The following is a 22,972-nucleotide window of genomic DNA, read 5'->3' on the forward strand; positions in this document are numbered from 1 at the left end:
GTCTAAAGGGAAAGTACAACATTGTAAGACTGCTGTGAAATATTTAGGAGATAGGATATCTAAAAAAGGACTTTTAATTGATCTTGCAGTGTGGCAGGCATTTAGTCTTCCCTATCCAAAGACAAAGAGGCAATTAAGGGGATTTTTAGACCTTTCAGGTGACTACAGGAACTGGATTCCAAATTGTTCTCTTAGTATCTCAGCCAGTGTGTAATAAGACCAACCTGACCCTCTTTGCTGGACCACGGAAAGACATTCTGAAGCCATGGAGACATTTTAAACACAAACCCTTCTGGCAAAGGTCCCAGCCTGCCCATGGGGCATCCTCCTCTTTGTTCATGACAGGGGGCTGCACAAGGAGGACTAACCCAGCAATGTGGTGACCACCACATGTGATCTACAACACGGTGACTACAGCATGGTGATCAATAGGATGTTATATCCAAGAGCTAGATTCTGTAGCCAGCCCCCACACCTCCTGCTCCCAGGGTTGCCATAATGACAGCTCTGCTGCGTGAGACCAGAGAAGGGGTAGTCATGAGTCACCATCTCACTATTTTTGTCTCTCACTCTGGGGAGACTTTACTAAACTCTCATCACACACAACATTATTCAGCAAGTTGATTAACCTCCCATGAAATTGTCTCGCTCTTGCTAAATGTAACTCTTCACAGATATAACAGGATTAACCAGCCACCTTACTACCAGAGGAATCAGACATTGGTGATGGAAAACATGATCGTATAGCTTTAACTGACAATTTTTTATCCCCCAGGATTGATCTCCAAGAGAGCCCCATGGAGAATCCTGATTTTGTGATATTCAGACAGCTCAGGACTGTGAGAACCTCGTGGAAAATACCAGGCTGGCAATGCTGTTGTTTCTCCAGTGTGTGAGCCCTTGAGAATCATCCCTTACATAAAGTCTTTTCTGCCCAGCAGGCTGGATTAATGGCACTAACAAGAGCCTGCCATTGGCCAAAAGGGAAGTCCGCTAACATTTACACTGATAATCTCTACACTTTTGGGGTAGCACAAGATTTTGGCCTGATGTGAGGACAAAGGGGAGCTTTTTTTTTTTTAACATCCTCTGGAGAGCCTATTAAAAATGAGAGAGAAGTTGTAGCATTATTGGATACAATTCTTCTACCAAATACATTGGCTCTCATTAAGGTGGGAGGTCACTCAAAGGCTGACACCAGGGGAGGAAAAGGGAACTCCTCAGCAGATCATACCAGCATGACAACAGCTCTGCAAAAGGAGAGCAGGAAACTAACCACTGTTTCTCTCTCACCTTACTCTCTGTAACCTTACCAACACTCCACTGAATTTTCAGGAAATGGCAAAAGAGGTAGAAAAAGGATACCTAGAAACATAACGGCAGAAAATTTGACTCTAATAGAGAATGCGGGATAGGCCCAAAAGGAAAGCCTCTCATTCTGTTTGAATCTCAATATCCCATTTTACAGTATATCCATGACTTAACTCAGCAGAATACAGATAAAAAGGTATTTGTGGGGAAAACACCTTCCTTCACTACAGCCTGAAAGGTTTATTCCAGATGTACCACATGTCCAAAACACAACCCACAAAAGGCCATCGCAGAGTTCTCAAGGAATCTTGCGCTACCTGTAGACTCTTTTGAAATTTGGCAGATTGTTTTTATCCAAATGCCTCCCTCTCGAGGTTACCAGTATGTACTTGTCATTATTTGTACGGGTTTTCACATTGGGTTGAGGCATCACCATGCAGAAGAGCCACTGCACAGTCAGTAGGCAAAATAACTTTATGGAGGGTGAATCCCATGTGGGGAGTCTCTGCAGAAATACATAGTGAAGGAGAACCCATTTTAATGGACAAATTGTCAATGAAATTTATAAAATCTGGCCAATGATGCAGCACATCCATTGTGGTTGCCACCCACAGTCCCCTGTGCTGGTAGAAAGATCAAATGGAACACTTAAAACCAGGTTGGCTAAAATTGTGTATTTTTTGTCTACTTACATTACTGTTGTAAACATTTAACTGAGCTTCTAAAAGCACATCTAAGCTTATTTCTAAAGCTTATATCATTAATCTGTCTTCAGATGAATATCAGATGCCCCAGGACCTGCAACCAGGGGACTGTGCATACTGGAAAAGACAATTTATTTTATTTTACTTAAATATTTTTATTATAGTTGATTTAAAATGTACTGTCAATTTCTGCTATACAGCAAAGTGACCCAGTCATAACATATATATATACAATATACATGTGTATGTACACACACATACTTTTTCTCATATTACCTTCTGTAATGTTCTATTCCAGGAGACCTACTCTGTGCTGCAGAGTAGGACCCCACTGCTTATCCATTCTAAATGTCATAGTTTGCATCTAGTAGCCCCAAACTCTCCATCCATCCCACTATCTCCCCCTCCCCCTTGGCAACTACAAGTCTGTTTTGTATGTCTGTGGGTCTGTTTCTGTTCTGTAGATAGGTTCAGTTGTGTCTATTTCAGACTGCACATAGAAGTGACAGCATATGGTATCTTGTCGTTCTCTGACTTACTTCACTTAGTATGAGAATCTCCAGTTGCATCCATGTTGCTGCAAATGGTCTTATTTTATCCCTTCCTATGGCTGAGTAGTATTCTGTTGTGTATATGTACTACATCTTCTTAATCCATCTGTCAATAGACATTTAGATTGTTTCCGTGTCTTGGCTATTGTGAATAGTGATGCAGTGAGCACAGATATGCATGTTTCTTCTTGAATTATATATATTTCTGTCTGGATATATGCCCAGGGGTGGGATTGCTGAATCATATGGTGGTCCTATATTTAATAGTTTTCTGAGGTACCTCCATACTGTTTTCCATAGTGGTTGTACCAATTTTACATTTCCACCATAATGGAGAAGGATTCCCTTGAAAAAGATAATTTAAAGGACAATCTCCAAGCCATATGGAAAGGCCCTTACCAAGTACTCTTAACTAGCTCACGTGCAGCAAAACTAAAGGAATTAAATCCTGGATTCACAGTTCCCACTTTAAAAAAAGGGCCCGTTCACCAGACTGGTCCATAGAGAGAACTGCTGACCTCAAAATCTTCTTAAAACAGTGCTTAAAATTCCCATTGTGGCTCAGTGGGTTAAGAACCTGACACAGTGTCCATGAGGATGTGGGTTTGATCCCTGGCCTCACGCAGTGAATTAAGGATCTGGCATTACCACAAGCTGATGTGGCTCAGACTGGCATGGTGATGTGGCTGTGGCACAGGATGGCAGCTACAGCTCTGATTTGATCCCTCGCCTGGGCATTTCCAGAGAGAGAGAGAGAAAAAAAAACGTTCACATGGAGGAGAAACTACATAGGATGAGAAGGTGATAACAAAAGAAACAGATAGCTGGCCCAAGATTCTGGACCTGACTCGTATGATGATTTAGTGTCTTCTGGATTTCTTGGCCTTTTGCATATAAATCAAATGTTTTTCTATCATAGGCATGATCCTATGATGATTTTTAAAACCAATCCAGTTGTTGGGTCTGTAGTCAGTTATCTTTGTATGGTACTTCTGAGTTACCTTGGTGGATTTCTCTCCAAGGATCTGAATGGACAGACCTTAGGAAATTTATTTTACTACTAGGTGGGACTTTTCTCAACTGGCCAATTAATAACACTGCTGTGACCCTGACCATAAATATGAATTTTCTCTTAAGGTCACTCAAACTCAGTCAGAACAATGTTCTAAGTCTCAGTTAAAAATTGTAACTGTCTGTTTCAGAAGGGAACTCCCCACTTTATGTGATTAACACCAGGCTAGGGCCAGTTAAGTTTAAAGTATCCTCTATATTGGGACAATAAAATCATACTAAGGATGGTCCCTCTAGTAACATTAAAAAATCAGGCTGGGTGCCGTATGAACAATACCTACATATTACCACCTTAGGGATAGTGGCTGGTGTGGTACCAACTGGGTCAGATGACCAGAGATTTACAGGGTTGTACGTAATGGAACTCGGTGGATTTGTGGTATTAATTTATGGCCTTGCACTAGGATGGATAGGAAGATGTACTCTAAGATTCCCTTGGACTCGAGGCCATACATAACAATTTAAAGACTGATTACCTCTACCAGTTTACAATTGGTATAAGCCCAAAGGGTCAAGAGATCTGTATTCCACTGGTATAACAATTTAGAAGCTATTTTTGTACCTTCAGTAGGATGACATGTAATAAGCCATAGCGAAGTCTTAACAAAACTCACTCAACAGATTTTTAAATGATATTTACCAGGCCTACTGAATTCTGAGGTCTCTATGCTGCCTTAAGTGACCCACTTCCTAGTCTTGACAACTTCAAACACTGGCTTTGTTACAGCATGTAGATAGCTAGGTATGAGCAGAGAAAGGGGGGCATGGGGCCAGATGGCAGGAAACCACACATCGTGCAAACAGCAAGGTCCATAGGCAGACAAAGAAAAGCAGGAATCTACAGACTGACAAAAAACCACATATTCTGAGATGATTGTTTCCCCGGAGGCAGACAAATAAAGATGGAAAAGGGTGTGACTCTTCAGCTTCTGACTGTAACCTGTTGCTCATTATGTCCTCATTACTATTACAGAAAATTATAGTTATGCATATGAATACCCATCATGTACCAATGCCATGAATAACACATTTGATCAAAACTAAGGACAAAAATCCCTCCTCTCTTTGGGAAGATGGAGCTGGAATCAAAATTAAGGAATACAACCCCCAAACCCTTCCCTCTCAGTGAATATCCTGCCCATGCAATTAGATAACCCTTATAACAGGTGTACCAGAGAAACACAGAGCAGCTGCTCAACTCTCTGCCCACCTCTCTTTAAGAGGTGTATTTCTTACTTAAATAAACACTTTTCTTCCTAAATTTCTCTCACTTTTCTTCCTAAATTTCTCTCATTTCTGAATTCCTTCTGCAATAAGACAAGAACCTTTCTTTTGGGAACATCTTGGTGAGTCACACAGGAGATTTCTTGGTAAGCCTCAAATTCTTGCCTTACCTTTAGCTTGAGAGTTGCTGCCTCTCCTTCCGTCATTTTGTACTTGGCCACTCGACCCTTTGTATAGCCTTATTTCCTGCTACCACACCTACTCTCTTCCTCCTTGCTCGCTGTCTCACTGTCTTACTGTCTATCCCATTTTTGGACCTGCTGCGTCAAAAAACACGGACACAGGAGGCACAATTAAAAACCACCAGGGTGTGTGCCATGTAAAAAGTCTCTCATGAAAGGATAAGAGTGTCGTGGAACAGGCAAGAGTGACAATAGGGTTTGTTCATAAGGCAATTTCCATGCAAGGTACACACTTAAAAGCGTAACACTGTCAGAAGCTCCTGTCAGTGTGCAGCAGTTACCAAACCCTGCTAGTATCCATGAGGACATGGGTTTGATCCCTGGCCTCACTCCGTGGGTTTTCAGGATCTGGGGTTGCCGAGAACTGTGGTGTAGGTTGCGAATTCGGCTCGGATCCTACACAGCTGTAGCTGTGGTGTAGGACGGCAGCTACAGCTCTGATTGGACCCCCAGCCTGGGAACCTCCATATGCTGTGGGTGCGGCCATAAAAAGACATAAAAAAATTTTTTAAATAAATAAATAAATAAAAATAAAGAGCCTGACACTGTACCCTTCCCATGACTACCCTTACAGCATTAATATTGGTCCAACTATGCCTCACTATCCTTGTCTCCCCTATCACACTCTTACTTTCCACTCTTATTTCATGTCTTGCTCTGCTGGAACTGGGGGGAAAGAAATCTGCCAGGAATTTTCCAAACTTGCCACTAAGTCTCCCACTTCCTATTGTTATAAACACACAGTGCATGTCAGGGAAAGTTTCCAGCCATCCTAAGGGGTAGCTAGGGATTGGAGCTATAGGAGTTTGCCCCTAGGTTTCCCTTATTCACAACTTGGTTACTCGCCATCAGGTTCAATCATGTAAGAATATAAAACACAGCCATACTTAAAGAGTATATGCCATGCTTGCAGCTTTAGGAACTCCCTTTCACAAAGTGCCATCGGCACGTGTGCCTCCATGCACAGTCTGTGTGGACGCCCCCCAGGGATGGGGAGGGAGAGACCAGTCCTGTGCAATGCACTTGGACTCATGGTGTGGGACTAAGTCTGGGATGGCATCATTTGCAGATAGCCCACAAATGCTGCTTGCCATTGAGCTCAGCTCCCTCCAGAGTTGGGTGCAGTCCCCTCTGTGGTCTGCCTGGCATCCCTCACCTAGACTAACAGGCAACACTTTTGCTGGGTGGGTTTTGCACATACCATGACTGGTGGATACATACCTGCACTGTTACCCACTGTTGCTGCCATCATCTCCCCTTCCCAAGGTCCATCACTGCACCCCCCCTCACCTCACCCTGTTGAGGCTTTATGGCTTTTACTGTGGGTGGCATGGGTGGAGTGGCTCATGTACATGGCTGCAGCCAGGGGATTCATGCCTGGGTATGACCTGCCACTGCCGCCTCCCCTACCCCACCACAGGGACTGCCTCTGGGACCCACAAGATAAGGAATGTCCTCACAGGGCCACCGAGCCCTCTGTCCCTCTATAAACAGACAGAGTACATCTGCCTTGGTGGCCATACCTCCCACGCCCACACCTGTTGGGAGGGTGGTCCTGGGGCCCTGGAGGGAAGGGAAAGAAAAGGCTTTCTCCCATTCTGACCAATCCCTGTTTTCAGAAACCCACCACCATTTTAGAAAAAGAAACCTGGAACTTAAATAGGTCCTAGAACTATGAGGATTTCCATTCCAGGGAACACATCCCAGGACCCAGGGATTAATTTACAGAATCAACAACAAAGAAGCCTCCAGTAAGGGCTCATCCTGGGTACCATGGATGCCAGAACAGGGCACAGGTCCCAGGATGCGTGGAAACAGACTGGTTTCAGGGAGGCCCCACAGGACTTCCTAATGCTAGTGCTCTTCTCTGTTACAGTAGCATCCTCTCCCTGAAAGCATGATAGGAAACACCTTCTCCACCACCAAGGACTCACCCCTCGAGTACATACATTCTGAGTCACTGGGACAAGCTTTTGCTAGATTTTTTTTTTTTTTTTTTTTTTTGCCATTTCTTGGGCCGCTCCCGCGGCATATGGAGATTCCCAGGCTAGGGGTCCAATCGGAACCATAGCCACTGGCCTACATCACAGCTCACAGCAACACCGGATCCTTAACCCACTGAGCAAGGGCAGGGATCGAACCCAAAACCTCATGGTTCCTAGTCGGATTCGTTAACCACTGCACCACGACGGGAACTCCTTGCTAGATTCTTTAAAAAGATTAAAAAAACAAAACAAAACTCATTTCCTTTTGTAATACATCTTGGTCCCAATACTGAGGCCTGGCCAGGAAATGGAAGCCTCAAGTATAATACCATCCTACAGCTATGCATCTTTGGCAAAAAGGAGGGAAAATGGACAGCACTTCCTTTTGTGAAAACTTTTATGGTCCCAAGAGAGAAAACCCAGAGCTGTGCAAGTCCTATATTACGGAACCTTACTAGCTGGGACCCATTCAGGCAATACAAACACTCACTAGAGTGATATCCCCCCAAGAGGAACAGGAGCTCCAGGCAGGAGATACAAGTTCTGACATTTTCACAATCTTTAGCCTCTCTCTCTCAGACCCTGCCCTATAAGCCTCTTTACCCTTCCTTATCAAAAGGGCAGCCAGAGTTTCTCTACCCCCTTCAGCAAGTAGCAGGAGGGACTCAGGAAATTACTAGAGTCCACAACCCTTTTCCCTTTGTCAGACCTCGACTCAGGTTGTACCCGCCTACACATATTCTTGGAGGTCCCTAGCCAGTTCACCAAAGATTTCCAGGGACTGACTTCACCTCAAGAACCTAAATATTGTCCTTTCTCACTGCTGCACCACTGAGAAAAAGAGCCACATCTGGGCCCAGGCTCAAACAAATGCTGACGGATTACACACTGACCAACGTCATCAGTACCCTGTGGGCACAAGACCAGTGCCTCTGATGGATCCTGATTGGAACTGTCAGCCAGGCCAGGCTGCCATCATTAGAAGGGGTCACACTGTCCTTTGCCTTGCCGAAAGGATGAAATAATGCACAGTTAAACCTGTTAACTAAGAGAACACCCAAGGCCAAGATGAAAATCCAGCACTGTGGCAGGCCCCCTTGGTAAAAGCTCTCAGAAAGTACACAAAAGTCCCAAAAACTTTTGAAGAGCGCACTGTTATCTGCAACCTACTTCATTAGCCAATCAGCTCCTGACGTCTGTGGGAAGCTACAAATGCTTGCCATGGGGCCCCAGACTCCTCTCAACCTTCTTACTCACACTGCCTTCAGTGTCTTTAACAGCAGCAACTAGGCTGAGGAGGAAAAGAAGGAACAGAGTTATTTAAGGAGGGAAAAGCAAGCCAGGCTTTTGGCAGCGGCCATGACAAGACTTAATCCACCTCCCAATCACTCCAAAAGCACTCCCAGAAGACCTCCACCAGGAAAGCGAACCTGTTGTAACCGTGGGAGTCCTGAACATGGAGCAAGGAATGCCCGGGAAATAGGTCCCAGCCTGTAGCCAAAACACCATTCCTGCATTGCAAGAAGATGGGCCACTGGAAAACGGAATGCCTCCTGCTCTGAAGGGAGAAAGGAAATTCCCTCACACCAGTCATGGCAGTGGTTGACTGACGGGACCCAGGGCCTCCCAAGGCTCCTGAGAAGGCAGTCCTCATCACATGGGAGGTACAATGGGGTGACCACCGATGTGGCAGGTAAGCTTGTCCAGTTTTTAGTGGACATGGGGGCTACTTACTCTGTCCTGACTTCTCACACAGGGACTCTTGCCCTGAAACCTGCTCTACTGCTGGAGTAGAAGGAAGGCTAAAGGTAAAACATTTTACTATCCCTCTAACTTGTACCTGGGGAAAGACCCTTTTAAAACTCACAAGTTTCTTGTCCTGCCTGAATGTCTGAGCCCACTATTGGGAAGGGATTTTCTCTCAGCCTCGGGGAGACTCTTACTCTCTCTAAAAACCAAAGCCAAGGAATGTTTGTGCCTGGACTATGCAGTATATAAGACATGGACAGGACAGTTCAGCCCAAAATATTCCTCCAGAGATTGGAAAAGCTATAGATTCACAGGTCTGGGATCAGGAAATCCCAAGAAAGGCAAAGTTTGTCACTCCTATAAAAATCACCTTAAAGGAGACTAATAACTTTCCTTATTAGTCAGCTGCAAATACTTTCAGGCCAGAAGCTTGACAGGGCCTCCAAGTCCTAATCTCAAAATTCGTCAAACACGCTTCTGGTGCCATCCCGGTCTCCCTGTAATACTTCAATCCTACCTGTCTTCAAACTGAGTGGGGAATACAGAATGGTCCATGATCTCCAAATCATAAAATGAAGCTGTAGTTCCCCTTCATCCAACTCTTTCCAACCCATACACAATCCTTACTCAGATCCCCAAGGACATAGCTTACATTATAGTCCTTGATCATAAAGGTGCCTCTTCTGTATACCTGCCCTGTATAAAGGATTCTCAATACCTTTTTGCTTTTGAATGGACTGACCAAACCCAAACAATATACCTGGACTACCCCTCCTCAGGGATTGCAGGATAGCCCACACCTTTGTGGCAATGCCCTAGCTCAAGAACTAGGGTAACAAAAATTAGAGACAGGGGCTTTACTACAATATGTAGATGACCATCCTTATCTGCAGCCCCTCAAAGGAAACTTCAGACCAAAATACCATATAGGTCCTCAATTTCCTAGGCTCTACGGGATATAACGTATCCCCAGAGACAACCCCAATTTCCTCCCAGAGAATCACTTACCAGGGACATGTCCTAAGCCCGGGGAAGTGCACCCTTAGGACCCAGTGTAAGGAAGAAATTCTCCATTTACAACTACCACGTACAAAGAAACAGCTCAGAACCTATTTATGAATGTCTGGGTTTTGTAACACTTGGATCCCTGGCTTTAGTCTCAAGGCAAAACTATTGTATGAGGCCTTAAAGGGACTCTAGATTGGATAGGGAACTTACAAAGAGCATTTGCTCAGATTGACTGCCCTGACTAATGCCACCGTAAGGATCCCAAATTTGGGCCCTAAGGATCCCAAATCTTTTCTCCCCCCCCCGCCATCTTTTTAGGGAGGCATGTGTGGCACATATAAGTTCCCACGTGAAGGGTTGAATTGGAGCTTTAGATGCCACCGACACTGCAGCCACAGGAATGCTGGATCCAAGCCATGTCTTCAACCTACACCACAGCTCTCATCAATGCCAGATTGCTAACCCAATGAGCAAGGCCATATATTGAACCCAGGTCCTCATGGATACTAGCCAGGTTTGTTACCACTGAGCCACAGATGTTAGAAAGCCCTTTATTCTATTTAGCTCAGAAAAACAAGGAATAGCCCTGGGAGTTCTCACCCCAAAGGTAGAGCCTATTCCATGACTGGTGGCCTATTCTCAAAGCAAATGGACTCAGTGGCCTCAGAATGGCCAGATTGTCTTGACGGCTGTAGCAGCTACAGCCCTGCTAGTTGAAGAGGTCACAAAACTCACCACAGGTCAATGCATGGAAGTACTGACACCACACCAGGCATGGGGAATATCAGAAATTAAAGGACATCAATGGAAGACTGGAGGCTACCTCACAAAATACCAGGCCCTACTTCTAGACTCTCCTGAAGTAACTCTTAAAAGTATATCGGACCTTAAATCCGGCCACCCAAATGCCAACAGAAAGTCCCAAGGAACTGCTCATTCTTGTACTGAGGCCATCCAACAGGTGTATTCCAGCAGACCTAACTTCAGGGACCAGCCCCTTGGGGACCCTGATGCGGTCTGGTTTACTGATGGAAGTAGCAATAAACACAACAGCATCCGGAAAGCAGGGTATGGCGTAGTAGATTTGCATGATATCAGAGAAGCTGATGCCCTACCTCCCCAAACCTCAGCACAAAAGGCTGAGCTTATAGCCCTAGCTTGATCCCTAAGGCTAGGAAAAGACAAGAGGATCAATATCTATATGGACTCTAAGAATGCATTTTTCATGTTACATGCACCTGCTGCTATTTGGAAAAACAGAGGACTCCTGATTGTACAGGGCTCCCCAATCCAGGGAGCCGGGAAATCTTAGAACTCCTAGAAGCAGTACAAGACCCTAAGGAAGTGGCAGTTACTCACTGTAAGGGACATCAGAAGGGGAATTCAGACAGAGTAAAAGGAAATAATCCAGCCAACAAGGCAGCTAAGAGTGCAGCTCTTAAAACCTCTTCAACTCAGGCTGCCTTACTTCCCCGTGTACCAGCCCAGCCCATTTTTGCCCCTGGAAATAAAGTAGGCTAGAACTTGTTCAATAAGTGGCTGGGAAAACTGGATAGCCACATGGGAAAGAATGAAATTAGAACACTCCCTAATACCATACACAAAAATCAACTCCAAATGGATGAAAGACCTAGATATAAGACCAGATACTATAAAACTCTTAGAGGAAAACATGGCCCAAACACTCTCTGGCATAAATGACAGCAACATCTTCTCAGATCCACCTCTTAAGAGTAATGACAGTAAAAACAAAAATAAATAAATGGGACCTAATCAAACTTAAAATTTTCTGCACAGTAAAGGAAACCCTAAACAAAATGAAAAGACAACCCACAGAGTGGGGAACATATTTGCAAATGAATCAACTGACATTAATTTCCAAAACTTATAAACACCTTCTGCAGCTCCATACCAAAAAAACAAAAAACCCCATCAAAAAAAATGGGCAGAAGATCTAAACAGACAGTTCTCCAAAGAAGACATACGGATGGCCAAAAAACACATGAATAGATGTTCAAAGTCACTCAGTATTAGAGAAATGCAAATCGAAACCACTAGGAGGTACCACCTTACACCAGTCAGAATGGCCAGCATCAAAATGTCTACAAACAATAAGTGCTGGAGAGGGTGTGGAGAAAAAGGAACTCTAGTACACTGTTGGTGGGATTATAAATTGGTGCAACCACTCTGGAAAACAGTGTGGAGATTCCTCAGAAAATGAAAAACAGAACTACCATTTGATCCAGGAATCCCACTTCTGGGCATCTCTCCAGAGAAAACCATGACTCGCAAAGACACATGTACTCCGATGTTCATTGCAGCACTATTCACAATGGCCAAGACATGGAAACAACCTAAATTCCCATCGACAGAGGAGTGGATCAAGAAGATGTGGTCTGTATGCACAGTGGAATATTACTCAGCCATTAAAAGGAACAAAATACCAGCATTTTTAGCAACATGGATGGACCTAGAAATTATCACGCTAAGTGAAGTCCGTCAGACAGTGAGACACCAACATCACTGACATGCGGAATGTGAAAAAAGGACAGACTGAACTTCTTTGCAGAACAGATACTGACTCACAGTCTTTGAAAACTTATGGTTTCCAAAGGAGACAGTTTGGGGGGTGGGAGGATTTGCTGGGGTTGTGGGATGGAAATCCTATAAAATCCTATAAAATTGATGATCACTGTACAACTATAAATGTAATAAATTCATTAAGTAATAAAAAAATAAAAGTAAATAATAGAAAAAAGTAGACTAGACCTAGCAGATATCAAAAGGGCCCCGATGGATGGTGGATTAAGGAACAAGCAGTAATGCTGCCTAAAGCATTACAAAGGAAAAAAAAATTTTTTTTTTTTTGGTCTTTTTGCCTTTTCTAGAGCTGCTCCTGCGGCGTATGGAGCTTCGCAGGCTAGGGGTCTAATCAGAGCTGAGGCTGCTGGCCTATGCCAGAGCTGCAGCAATGCGGGATCCGAGCTGCATCTGTGACCTACACCACAGCTCGCAGCAACACCAGATCCTTAACCCACTGAGCAAAGCAAGGGATCAAACCCCCAACCTCATGGTTCCTAGTCAGATTTGTTAACCACTGAGCCATGATGGGCACTCCTACAAAGAAAAATTTTTAAATCAGGGAGTTCCCGTCTTGGCGCAGTGGTTAACGAATCCGACTAGGAACCATGAGGTTGCGGGTTTGGTCCCTGCCCTTGCTCAGTGGGTTAACGATCCGGCGTTGCCGTGAGCTGTGGTGTAGGTTGCAGACGTGGCTCGGATCCTGCATTGCTGTGGCTCTGGCGTAGGCCAGTGGCTACAGGTACGATTAGACCCCTAGCCTGGGAACCTCCATATGCCGCGGGAGCGGCCCAAGAAATAGCAAAAAGACAAAAAAAAAAAATCAGTCCATGACTCTTCTTATCTCGGGAGGGATGCTCTGACTTGCCTGGTGGAAAAAGTTTTTTTCTGACCTGGGCCTTTCTCAGACTTAGAAATCACAAATGCCTGTAATACATGATACTGTTAACAACCCAGGGAGAAAACTTAGGCCCCCACCCCTCCTCCAGCCCATCCAAAGAAGAGGAACTCACACAGCAGAAGACTCATAAACAGGCTTTATCCAGATATATAAATACCTCTTGGTTTTCACTGACACTTTCACAATGTGAGTGGAAGCCTTTCCAACAAGGACTAAGAAAGCTCAGGAAGTAGTCAAGGCTTTATTAAAAGAAATAATTCCTTGCTTCAGACTTCTGCAGTGTTTACAAAGTGCCAATGACCCCCGTTTTGTGGCTAAGGTAACACAACAGATCTCTACCGCCCTAGGCATTTGCTATCAGCTCCATGCTGCCTAGAAGCCTCAATCATCAGGAAAAGTACAAAGGGCAAATCCAACTTTAAATAGAACTCTGGCTAAACTTTGTCAGGAAACATCAAAACCTCCAACAAAGCTTTTACCCATCTCCCCCCGCCCCCCCAAGAATCAGGGAGAACTCAAAACACCATTTAAGCTCAGCCCCTTAGAAATGAGGTACATCAGGCCTATCTTATGCTCTGATAATTCTGGTGGACACTGAAACCAGTGAGTTCAGCAAGTACCTAATTAACCTGGGACAGGTTCAAAAAGTGATTTCAGAATAATGGAAATCAGGTTTTTCCCAGCTCCCAGCCTACTGAGGTTCAGCTGGGACATTTTATCCTTCTCAAAACATGGAGAGAAGGGTCCCCCCTCTGATCAATTACTGCCCAGATTGAAGGGTTCTACCAGGTCCTTCACAGGATACCTACCTCGGGGCAATGAAGGGGAATCATGCTAGGTGCAGCTTTTTAGAATTAAACCTGCCCCTCCCCCTCAGTCTTCACAGGATTTGGAAAGCCAGAAGAGTCCAGGTGGACAAGAGAGCATCTTTAGGACTTGACGCTTTCATTCAAAAAGGACAAGGAAACCTCACACACTTAAAGCTGACTACCCACCATTTTCCTCTTGCCTTCTGATTCTCCAGACCACAGACAAAACAAGTAATATGCTCTGGTGGGTTTGGTTACTTATTACCCTCCTCGATCTCCTTCTCACTCTGTCAATCTTTCATGAGTGCCACTATAGCGCAGCACATATGCCTGGGAGGGAAACCCTCTGTTCATCCTGGATTTAATAAGACCCACTCAAAGCCTAAAAAGACTGGTTCTATTCTTTCTCTTTCCTGCTTCCAAAAGATGCAGGGACTCTATCCCTCTTACTGGTTCTTGTCTTATCTATCCAAACTCTTTGGCCCCAAGACTTACCATGGAAAGGTAACGTAACAGTCAATAACTCCCTGGTTATTGCTAAAGGGTAAAATCTCTTTCTGCTGGGTTTACCATCCGCAACCCACCACCATGGGAGACATAAATACCACTCTCAAAGCCTAAGTCAACAACCACACTGTATTCTATTTTTAACCAATCTTCTTTTAATTACTCTAGATAAGATTTGTCTTTGATTGATACATGGGAAAAGGCCACCTCTGCTCTACTATTGTGTTACACTTCTTTACTCAAAGGCTATACTTATCATCAAAACTTCTCTAGTCTGCAATAAAATGTCAGGATGCACCCCTTGTCACAACAGTACCTTCAGGGAAAACACAGACTCCTTTTCAGCTCTGGAGGCTCTCTAACAGAAACCAAAACTTGCCCCTAGATATCTTCAAGCTTATAAACTGCAGCAATATAGTGGGCCAGCCTATTTACACTTCACCCTGCACCCTTAATGACACAGAAGTATCTAACTACAATTCACAAACTCATGCTAACAGAACTTCTTCTGCCACCTATTATACCAGACATCCCCTTACCATGACTCTTCCTGAATCCAGGCCCACCAGACATGCCAAATAAAGGACCAAATCAAAAAGTACAGCTGGGACCCCTCTGCAACCGTCTCCCACCTCCCAGAGCTTTTCTCCAAACCAACCACACGGTCTTACCATTACCAGCACCACCTGGATTATTATGGCTATGTAGGACTGCTGACAACTACCTCACAATGACCAAAGCCATTGCACTCTCACACCTCAACAACATACTTCATTTTGGGGACTGCACTTTGGGAACGGAGGCTCCAGCCCAAATAACAGTCCTCATGTAACCCATGTGAGGCAAAAGAGAGCCTTTGGTCTAGTGCTAACGGAAATCACTGTAGCTGCAGCTGCCCCTTCGGAGGATTTGCCTATCATAAGGCAACCTTAAGAGATCTAACTCCCTCCCTGAGTAGCACACTAAAGAAAACTGGAAACTCTCAAAGTGTTACCAAAATGCTTAGATTCCCCGGCTGGGGTGGCCTTGGACAACCACTAAGCCCTAGGCTATCTCCTAGCATGTCAAGGAGGGGTTTGTGCTGTCATAAATAAAACATGCTGCATGTAGTATATTAACACCATGGGAGAAGTAGAAGTAAATGTTAAATGAACAGGCTTCCTGGATCCACAGGTATAGTCAAAGGAAACACTGGTGGACTGAAACCAGTAAGGGGTGGTTTCCAGAATATACTTCGTTCCTCTCACTTCTAGGACCCTCAGCACTGTACTTATCTTTCGCTGTGGTCCTCTTATTTTTAACTGACCAGCTAAATTTCTACCCTCTAGAACACAACAACTCCAATTGCAAACAATGCCTCAACAAGGATTTCAACCCATTCCACTTGAAGATTCGGACCATCAAACCTAATGGCCAAGGCTGCTGCCTCCTCCCAGGCACCACTCTCCACCTTCCTCACTGTAAATAATCTCCAGACCCTTATCTCTGACACACAGCAGGAGCTCTGGACAAAAGGATAGGGACAATGCCAATGCTCAGCCTGAAGCAGCAAAGGACACTTTTTTTTAATCCTTTTTACTCTTAAAAGATTTTAAGGGTCCAGACCCCATGAAGAAGGGATGTTACAGCAGGCAGGCAGTTAGGTATGAGCAGAGAAAGGTGGGCACAGGCCAGGTGAAAGGAAGCGCCACACATCATGCAAACAGTGGGTACATGGGCAGATGAAAAGCAGGAACCTCCAGACTGACAGGAAACAACAAATTCTGGGTGATGATTGCCTGGGAGGTAGAAAAGGCAGGATCTCCAGCATCCCAGTGTAACCTGTTGCTCATTATGGCCTCATTAGAATAAAATTACCCTTGCAGATTAAAAGTTTCCATTATGGATGAAGGCCATGACACTTCCAAACAAAGTTAGGACAGAAAGCTCTTCCCTTTTCAGGAAGGTGGAACTCAAATGAAAATCAAAATAAGGACCCCCAAACCTCTCCTTCCCAATGAAGAGTCCACCCATTATCTGTATTCCCCTCAAAACCAGTGTGCCAAAGAAACGAAGGGCAGAAGTTCTCCTCTCTGCCTCCCTTCAAGAGACATATTTCTCACTAAAACCTCACTTTACTTTCTCAATCTCCATCTCATTTCGGAATTACTTCTCCAATGAGACAAGAACCTTCCCATGGGAACACTACTTTTTTTTTCTTTTTAGGGCCACACCTGTGGCATAGGAAGTTTCCAGGCTAGGTGTCGAATCGGAGCTATAGCTGCCAGCCTACACCACAGCCACAGCAATGTCAGATCCAGCCATGTCTATGACCTACACCATAGCTCACGCCAATGTCAGATCCTTAACCCACTGAGTGAGGCCAGGGATGGAAACCTTGTCCTCATGTATACTAGTCGGGTTTTTCTACTGAACCACGACAGGAACTTCCTATGGGAGCATTACTTTTGCACCATCATTATATTAAGTTAAATCTCAGTTAAATTAGGGAACCATCTGTATATCCATACATACACATATGTATACATATTTAATACATATGGATAACTGTCTCCTCTCAGACACAATGAAATATGCACTGACATATACATGATAATCTATATACTATATTTGAGGATTAAAGAACTTATCTTTGGAAAAACCAAACTCAAAGAAATGTTTTTGAAAAGCATTTATTTTCTTGTAGTATGTATTCCAAGGCACAGACAATACTGTTAGACTTCCCAGGCAAAAGAGTAAAATGAGGAAAAGAAAGTTCATTAGTCACTCTTGGCAGAGAAATTAGCCTACCCATTAACAAAATACAGGCAGGAGTTCCCATCACGGCACAGCGGAAACAAATCTAATTCCTTGGACTATAACCCATGAGGATGCAGGTTTGATCCCTGGACTCTTCAGATAGATATTTTCAGAATTTATATGTCCAATTCTTTCATCTCTTTGTATTTAGAAAAGCATTAAAATTCTTCACGGTGATGTCTGCTCCTCATGACAATAAGAAACTTTCAGAAGACTAGGAGTCCATTTCCATAAAATGTGTGCATGATTGCACGTACCTCCCCCTTCACCAAAAATCACCACACCCTGTAATTCTCTGTATTGGTTTCTCAGAGCTCTCTGAAATGCTGCCTCCTGGGTTCTAGCCCTCATGTTGGCCCAAATAAAACTTAACTCTCACCTTTTAAGTTGCATATATTTTTTAAGTAGACAACACCATGGATAAATATCAGATCTTCAGATGTTTCCTAACTTAAATGGAATTTTTTTTTAATCACAAAAAAAAAGAAAAAATACTATTTGTATTTATAGTATAATAAAAATATATTTGCCCTGGAGTTCCCGTTGTGGTGCAGTGGTTAACAAATCCAACTAGGAACCATGAGGTTGCAGGTTCAATCCCCAGCCTTGCTCAGTGGGTTAAGGATCCGGCGTTGCCTTAAGCTGTGGTGTAGGTTGCAGACGCAGCTCGGATCCTGCGGATCCTGCGTTGCTGTGGCTATGGCGTAGGCCGGTGGCTACAGCTCTGTTTAAACCCCTAGCCTGGGAACCTCCATATGCCACACGAGCAGCCCTAGAAAAGGCAAAAAGACAAAAAAAAAAAAAAAAAATTTATATATATATATTTGTCTTAACATTTCATCTTATGATGGAGAACTCCTACAACACTCAAACATGTCCTAAGTGATGAGAGTGTTTTTATTCATAGTGCCCCTTTTGACTCACTCGAATTTAATGCTAATGGGACATCTGCTTTGGTTTTTCTTTTTACAGTAGCACCTGCAGCATGTCTAGGTTCCCAGGCCAGGAGTCAAATCAGAACTACAGCTGAGGCTATGCTACAGCCACAGCAAGGCTATATCAGGGCCTCATCTGCAACCTACACTGCAGCTTGCAGCAATACCAGATCCTTAACCCACTCAGCAAGGGCAGGGATCAAACCTGCACATCATAGAGAGGTCAAGTCCTCTATCCACTGAGCCACAATGGGAATTACGAAATGTCCTAAAAGAAGTCCTTGGGTAAACTCTGAATGAGGCTGGTCAGGTGGGAGAAAGGATGTAGATTAAGCTCTAAATTCCTGAAAACTGAGATGTGATGAATTCATGAGATTTCTGGTTGGTAAATACAAACCAATTTCTCAGGGACAGAAGGTCCTGAGCTCAAAAAACTTCTAGACATCATCCTATGTACCTCTTCATTTAGCTGCTTATCTGTATCCTTTACAACACCCTTCATAATAAACTTGTATTTCCCCAGGCTTTGTGAGTCATTCTAACAAATAATCAAACCTTAGGACACCTCTCACTAACAGCTGGTTGATCAGTAATACAGGCAACAACTTTGATGCAACTGGCTTCTGAACATGGGCAGTCATGTGGGACTGAGTCATTCACCTGTGGGAACTATGCTACCTCCAGGTATACAGTGTCAGGGTTTATTAAAATTTACAGTACATCACTGAAAACTGGAAAATTGCTTCACAGTTCTGAAAACACCATCTCTTTCGAACATTCCACCTTTGTACTTAAAAAGCATCAAATGAGATCCCTTTATGTGGTAAGGTTTTAAGGAACACAGATTTTTCACAAGAGCAAGCAAAGTAGTAATGCACATGTACATTATGAGTTTTATGGAATGATCAAATTTGAATGTTTACATAGAATAATATAAAATATTCATTTCTGGAGTTCCCGTTGTTGCTCTGTGGAAATGAATCTAACCAGGATCCATGAGGATGCAGGTTCAATCCCTGGACTCGCTCAGTAGGTTAAGGATCCGGAGCTGCCATGAGCTGTGGTATAGATTTAAGCAACATGGCTCAGATCTGGTGTTGCTGTGACTATGGTGCAGACCAGTGGCTAAAGCTCCAACTAGACCCCTAGCCTAGGAACCCCACATGTCTTGGGTGCAGCCCTAAAAAGACCAAAAAAAAAAAAAAAAAAAAAAAATTTCACATTTCTACCCACTATGTTTCTGAGCATATTAGGAGCTTTCAAAGAAACTAAAACTGTTAAGTGTCTTTGATAAACACTGAAAAACAATTATATTTCTATATGATGCAAACATAAATCAAGCAGAAATTTTAACCAAGAGAAGTATTACCTTTTGGATAATCTTCCAATAAGAGGTTGAAGTGACCTAACTGACAAAAGAATTCAGACTCCACTTTTCCTTCAGCTTTTAAGATTAGAGATTCATAGCAGCGAACAGCCTAGAAATGAAAAATATAAGTATTAAGAAAAAGGCAAAACCCTAACTGCATCCTAGCAGAATACATATAGACTATATAATTCAAGAAATCAAACAATCAACACATGATTTCTACCACACATTCAGGATTCAATTTCTTCAGAAATTAGAAAAAACAACTTTTCAATTACATATAATGAAATCATCATTTATGATCCAAGTGCTTTCTTATATGAAAAAAAAAGGAAGAGTGGGAGTTCCCGTTGTGGCTCAGTGGTTAATAAACACAACTAGTCTCCATGAGGACTCAGGTTCAATCCCTGGCCTTGCTCAGTGGATTAAGGATCTGGCATAGTTGTGAGCTGCGGTGCAGGTCATAAAATCGTATCAGATCTGTGAGACAGATCCACATTGCTGTGGCTGTCGCATAGGGTGGCAGCTGCAAGGTGATTCAACCCCTAGCATGGAAACTTCCATACGCCCCAAGTTTGGCCCTTAAAAAGAAAGAAAAAAGGGAGAATAAAATCTGCCAAATAAGATTATATGGGGATTTAATAACTTAGTTAGTTACAAATATAAATAACCACTTTAACCCTTACTCACATAGCAAAACATTTCAAATAAACACAAACAAAAAGAACTTTATTGAATTTCAAGAGCCAATAACCACAGGTAAAATGTGGCAAGTCCAAACTGAGATGTGCTATAATTGTGTAAATTGCATAACAGATTACAAAGATTGAATACAAAAGTATTAATATTTACTAACGATTTTATGTTAACCACATAAAAGATCTGGATACACTAAATTAAAGATGTTACTTTAGGTTCATCTGCTTCCATTTATGTATGTGTATGTTTATTTGGGGGGGGGGGCTACACTCTCAGAATGTGGAAGTTCCTGGGCCAGGGACTGAACCCATAAGACAGCAACAACCTGAGCCACTGCAGTGACAATATCAAATTCTAAACCTGTTGTACTATATGAGAACTTCTCTTTTTATATTTTTAATACATTTGTTGTAAAATTTAAGAATCATACATGTGAAAATTTTATGCTTCACAACATACTTCTATTGTATAAATTTGCTCATACTAAGTACCCTTTGCATTGATCAGCTATCTTAGCAAAGAAACACTAGCTTTAGACTACTACAGGAGTTCCCGTCGTGGCGCAGTGGTTAACGGATCTGACTAGGAACCATGAGGTTGCGGGTTCGATCCCTGCCCTTGCTCAGTGGGTTGGGGACCTGGTGTTGCCGTGAGCTGTGGTGTAGGTTGCAGACAAGGCTTGGATCCCGCGTTGCTGTGCCTCTGGCATAGGCTGGCCGCTACAGCTCCAATTCGACCCCTAGCCTGGGAACCTCCATATGCCGCGGGAGCGGCCCAAGAAATAGCTAAAAAAAAAAAAAAAAAAGACTACTACAAACAAGTTAGCGTATTCTTTCAGGAAAATTTGCTGTTTTCTTCCTAAACCTCCTCATATTTCAAACATACTAATACTATCCCGTTCCAATAGCCACAGACACGCATATCCTCTTATATATTTTTTAAGAGGAAAAAAGCACTTAAAGGAAACCCCCCTTTCTGTGGAGTCTTTTAAGGGCCACACGTGCAGGATATGGAAATTCCCAGGCTAGGGGTCAAATTGGATCTGTTGCTGCCAGCCTACACCACAGCCAGAAGAAAGCCAGATGGAAGCTCACACTGCTGCCATGTACACCACAGTTCATGGCAATGCCAAATCATTAACCTACTGAGCTAGGCCAGAGATCAAACCCGAGTGCTCATGGTTACCAGTCAGACACATTTCTGCAGAGCCATGACAGGACCCCTCCCCCCACCCCACCCTTTTTCTAAATTTCAGAAGTTTGAAGAAGAATAATGTTCTGGAGTATCCCTGAAGAATCGTCACTAATAATGGGGAAATTTTCCATACATTAAGATACAGGGAAGTTATTCTGGCTTATACATGGTTCAGCCTGAACTTCACGTGAATTAAAATGGCCTGGCCTATAGAACACACAGAAAATCTGCCTTAACCATGATGTAAATAATGTCAGATTTGGATCCCTGGTATCGCAGTTAAGGATCTGGTGTTATCATTGCTATGGTGCAATTTCAATCCCTGGTCCGGAACTTCTGTATGTCATGAATGCAACCCCTACCCCTCAAAGAATGTCAGGTTCAAAGATAAGCATATACATCTCCAAATAACTCCCTTCCTGGAGTGTCCATATTAACACTTCATGGAAGATAAGGTTCCATTCCCAGTCACCAGGGTCATGCTGGTTAGCAATAGCCATGTTTTTTGAAACACTGAATGAATGAAACCCAGTCATGTTTGATATATGTTTTTTGTTTTGATAAGGTATAAGACTGTGCTGAAAACCATGCTTCAAGGAATATTCTTCAGAACTACCAAGTAGCTGCCATTTGGGCCTTTGTTCTCAGCTTGGCTTGAATAAAACTTTTTTATAACTTATTATGATTATTATTATTTGCACTGACACTAACCACAAAAGATCCTGGAACTTTAATCTCTTCCTGTCTAATTCTTAGTGACATTCAAAAAGCTGGCATAGAAATTTTTAATTAGAAACTTAATTTCTGTACTGATTTGTGCACCAAATGGGAACTTATTGATTACTTCTGTGAATGAAAAACGTTAAAAAAAAGGGGGGGGGGGGTTCCCAGCAGAAATGAATCCAGTTAGGAATTGTGGGTTGTGGGTTTGATCCCTGGCCTTGCTCAGTGGGTTAAGGATCCTGCGTTGCCATGAACTGTGGTGTAGGTTTCAGACAAAGCTCAGATCTGGTATTGCTGTGGCTGTGGTGTAGGCCAGCAGCTTGTAGGTTCAATTTGACCCCTAGCCTGGGAACCTCCATAAGCCGAGAGTGCAGCCTTAAAAAACAAATCAAAACAAAACAAAAACAAAAAGAAATGTTGCCTGCCACATAAGTAAAAAAAGAATGTCACACCCATCAAGTCATCAACCACCACCACTGCCCTACCCAGACGATGGATCGCATCTTAAGTGAGGAGACTTAAGATGAGATGGTACAGGATACTGGCCCTATGTAGCTAAGGTACATATGAAAGGAATGATTGCAGTGATCCCAGACTCTAGCCTCTTCCCA

General features: G+C 43.3%; 1 protein-coding gene across 5 annotated transcripts in view; it reads right to left on the reverse strand.

Annotated features, from left to right (window-relative positions):
- Positions 1-22,972, reverse strand: part of LOC110255320 (lysine-specific demethylase 6A-like) — a 150,023-nt gene that overhangs the window by 104,879 nt on the left and 22,172 nt on the right. For all 5 annotated transcript variants that reach the window (XM_021080980.1, XM_021080983.1, XM_021080981.1 and 2 more), the window contains exon 3: positions 19,746-19,854. In XM_021080980.1, the coding sequence (XP_020936639.1) occupies positions 19,746-19,854 (109 nt within the window). The remainder of the gene's footprint in view (positions 1-19,745; positions 19,855-22,972) is intronic.

The sequence above is a fragment of the Sus scrofa genome, chromosome Y, assembly GCF_000003025.6.
Source record: "Sus scrofa isolate TJ Tabasco breed Duroc chromosome Y, Sscrofa11.1, whole genome shotgun sequence".
Lineage (NCBI taxonomy): Eukaryota > Metazoa > Chordata > Mammalia > Artiodactyla > Suidae > Sus > Sus scrofa.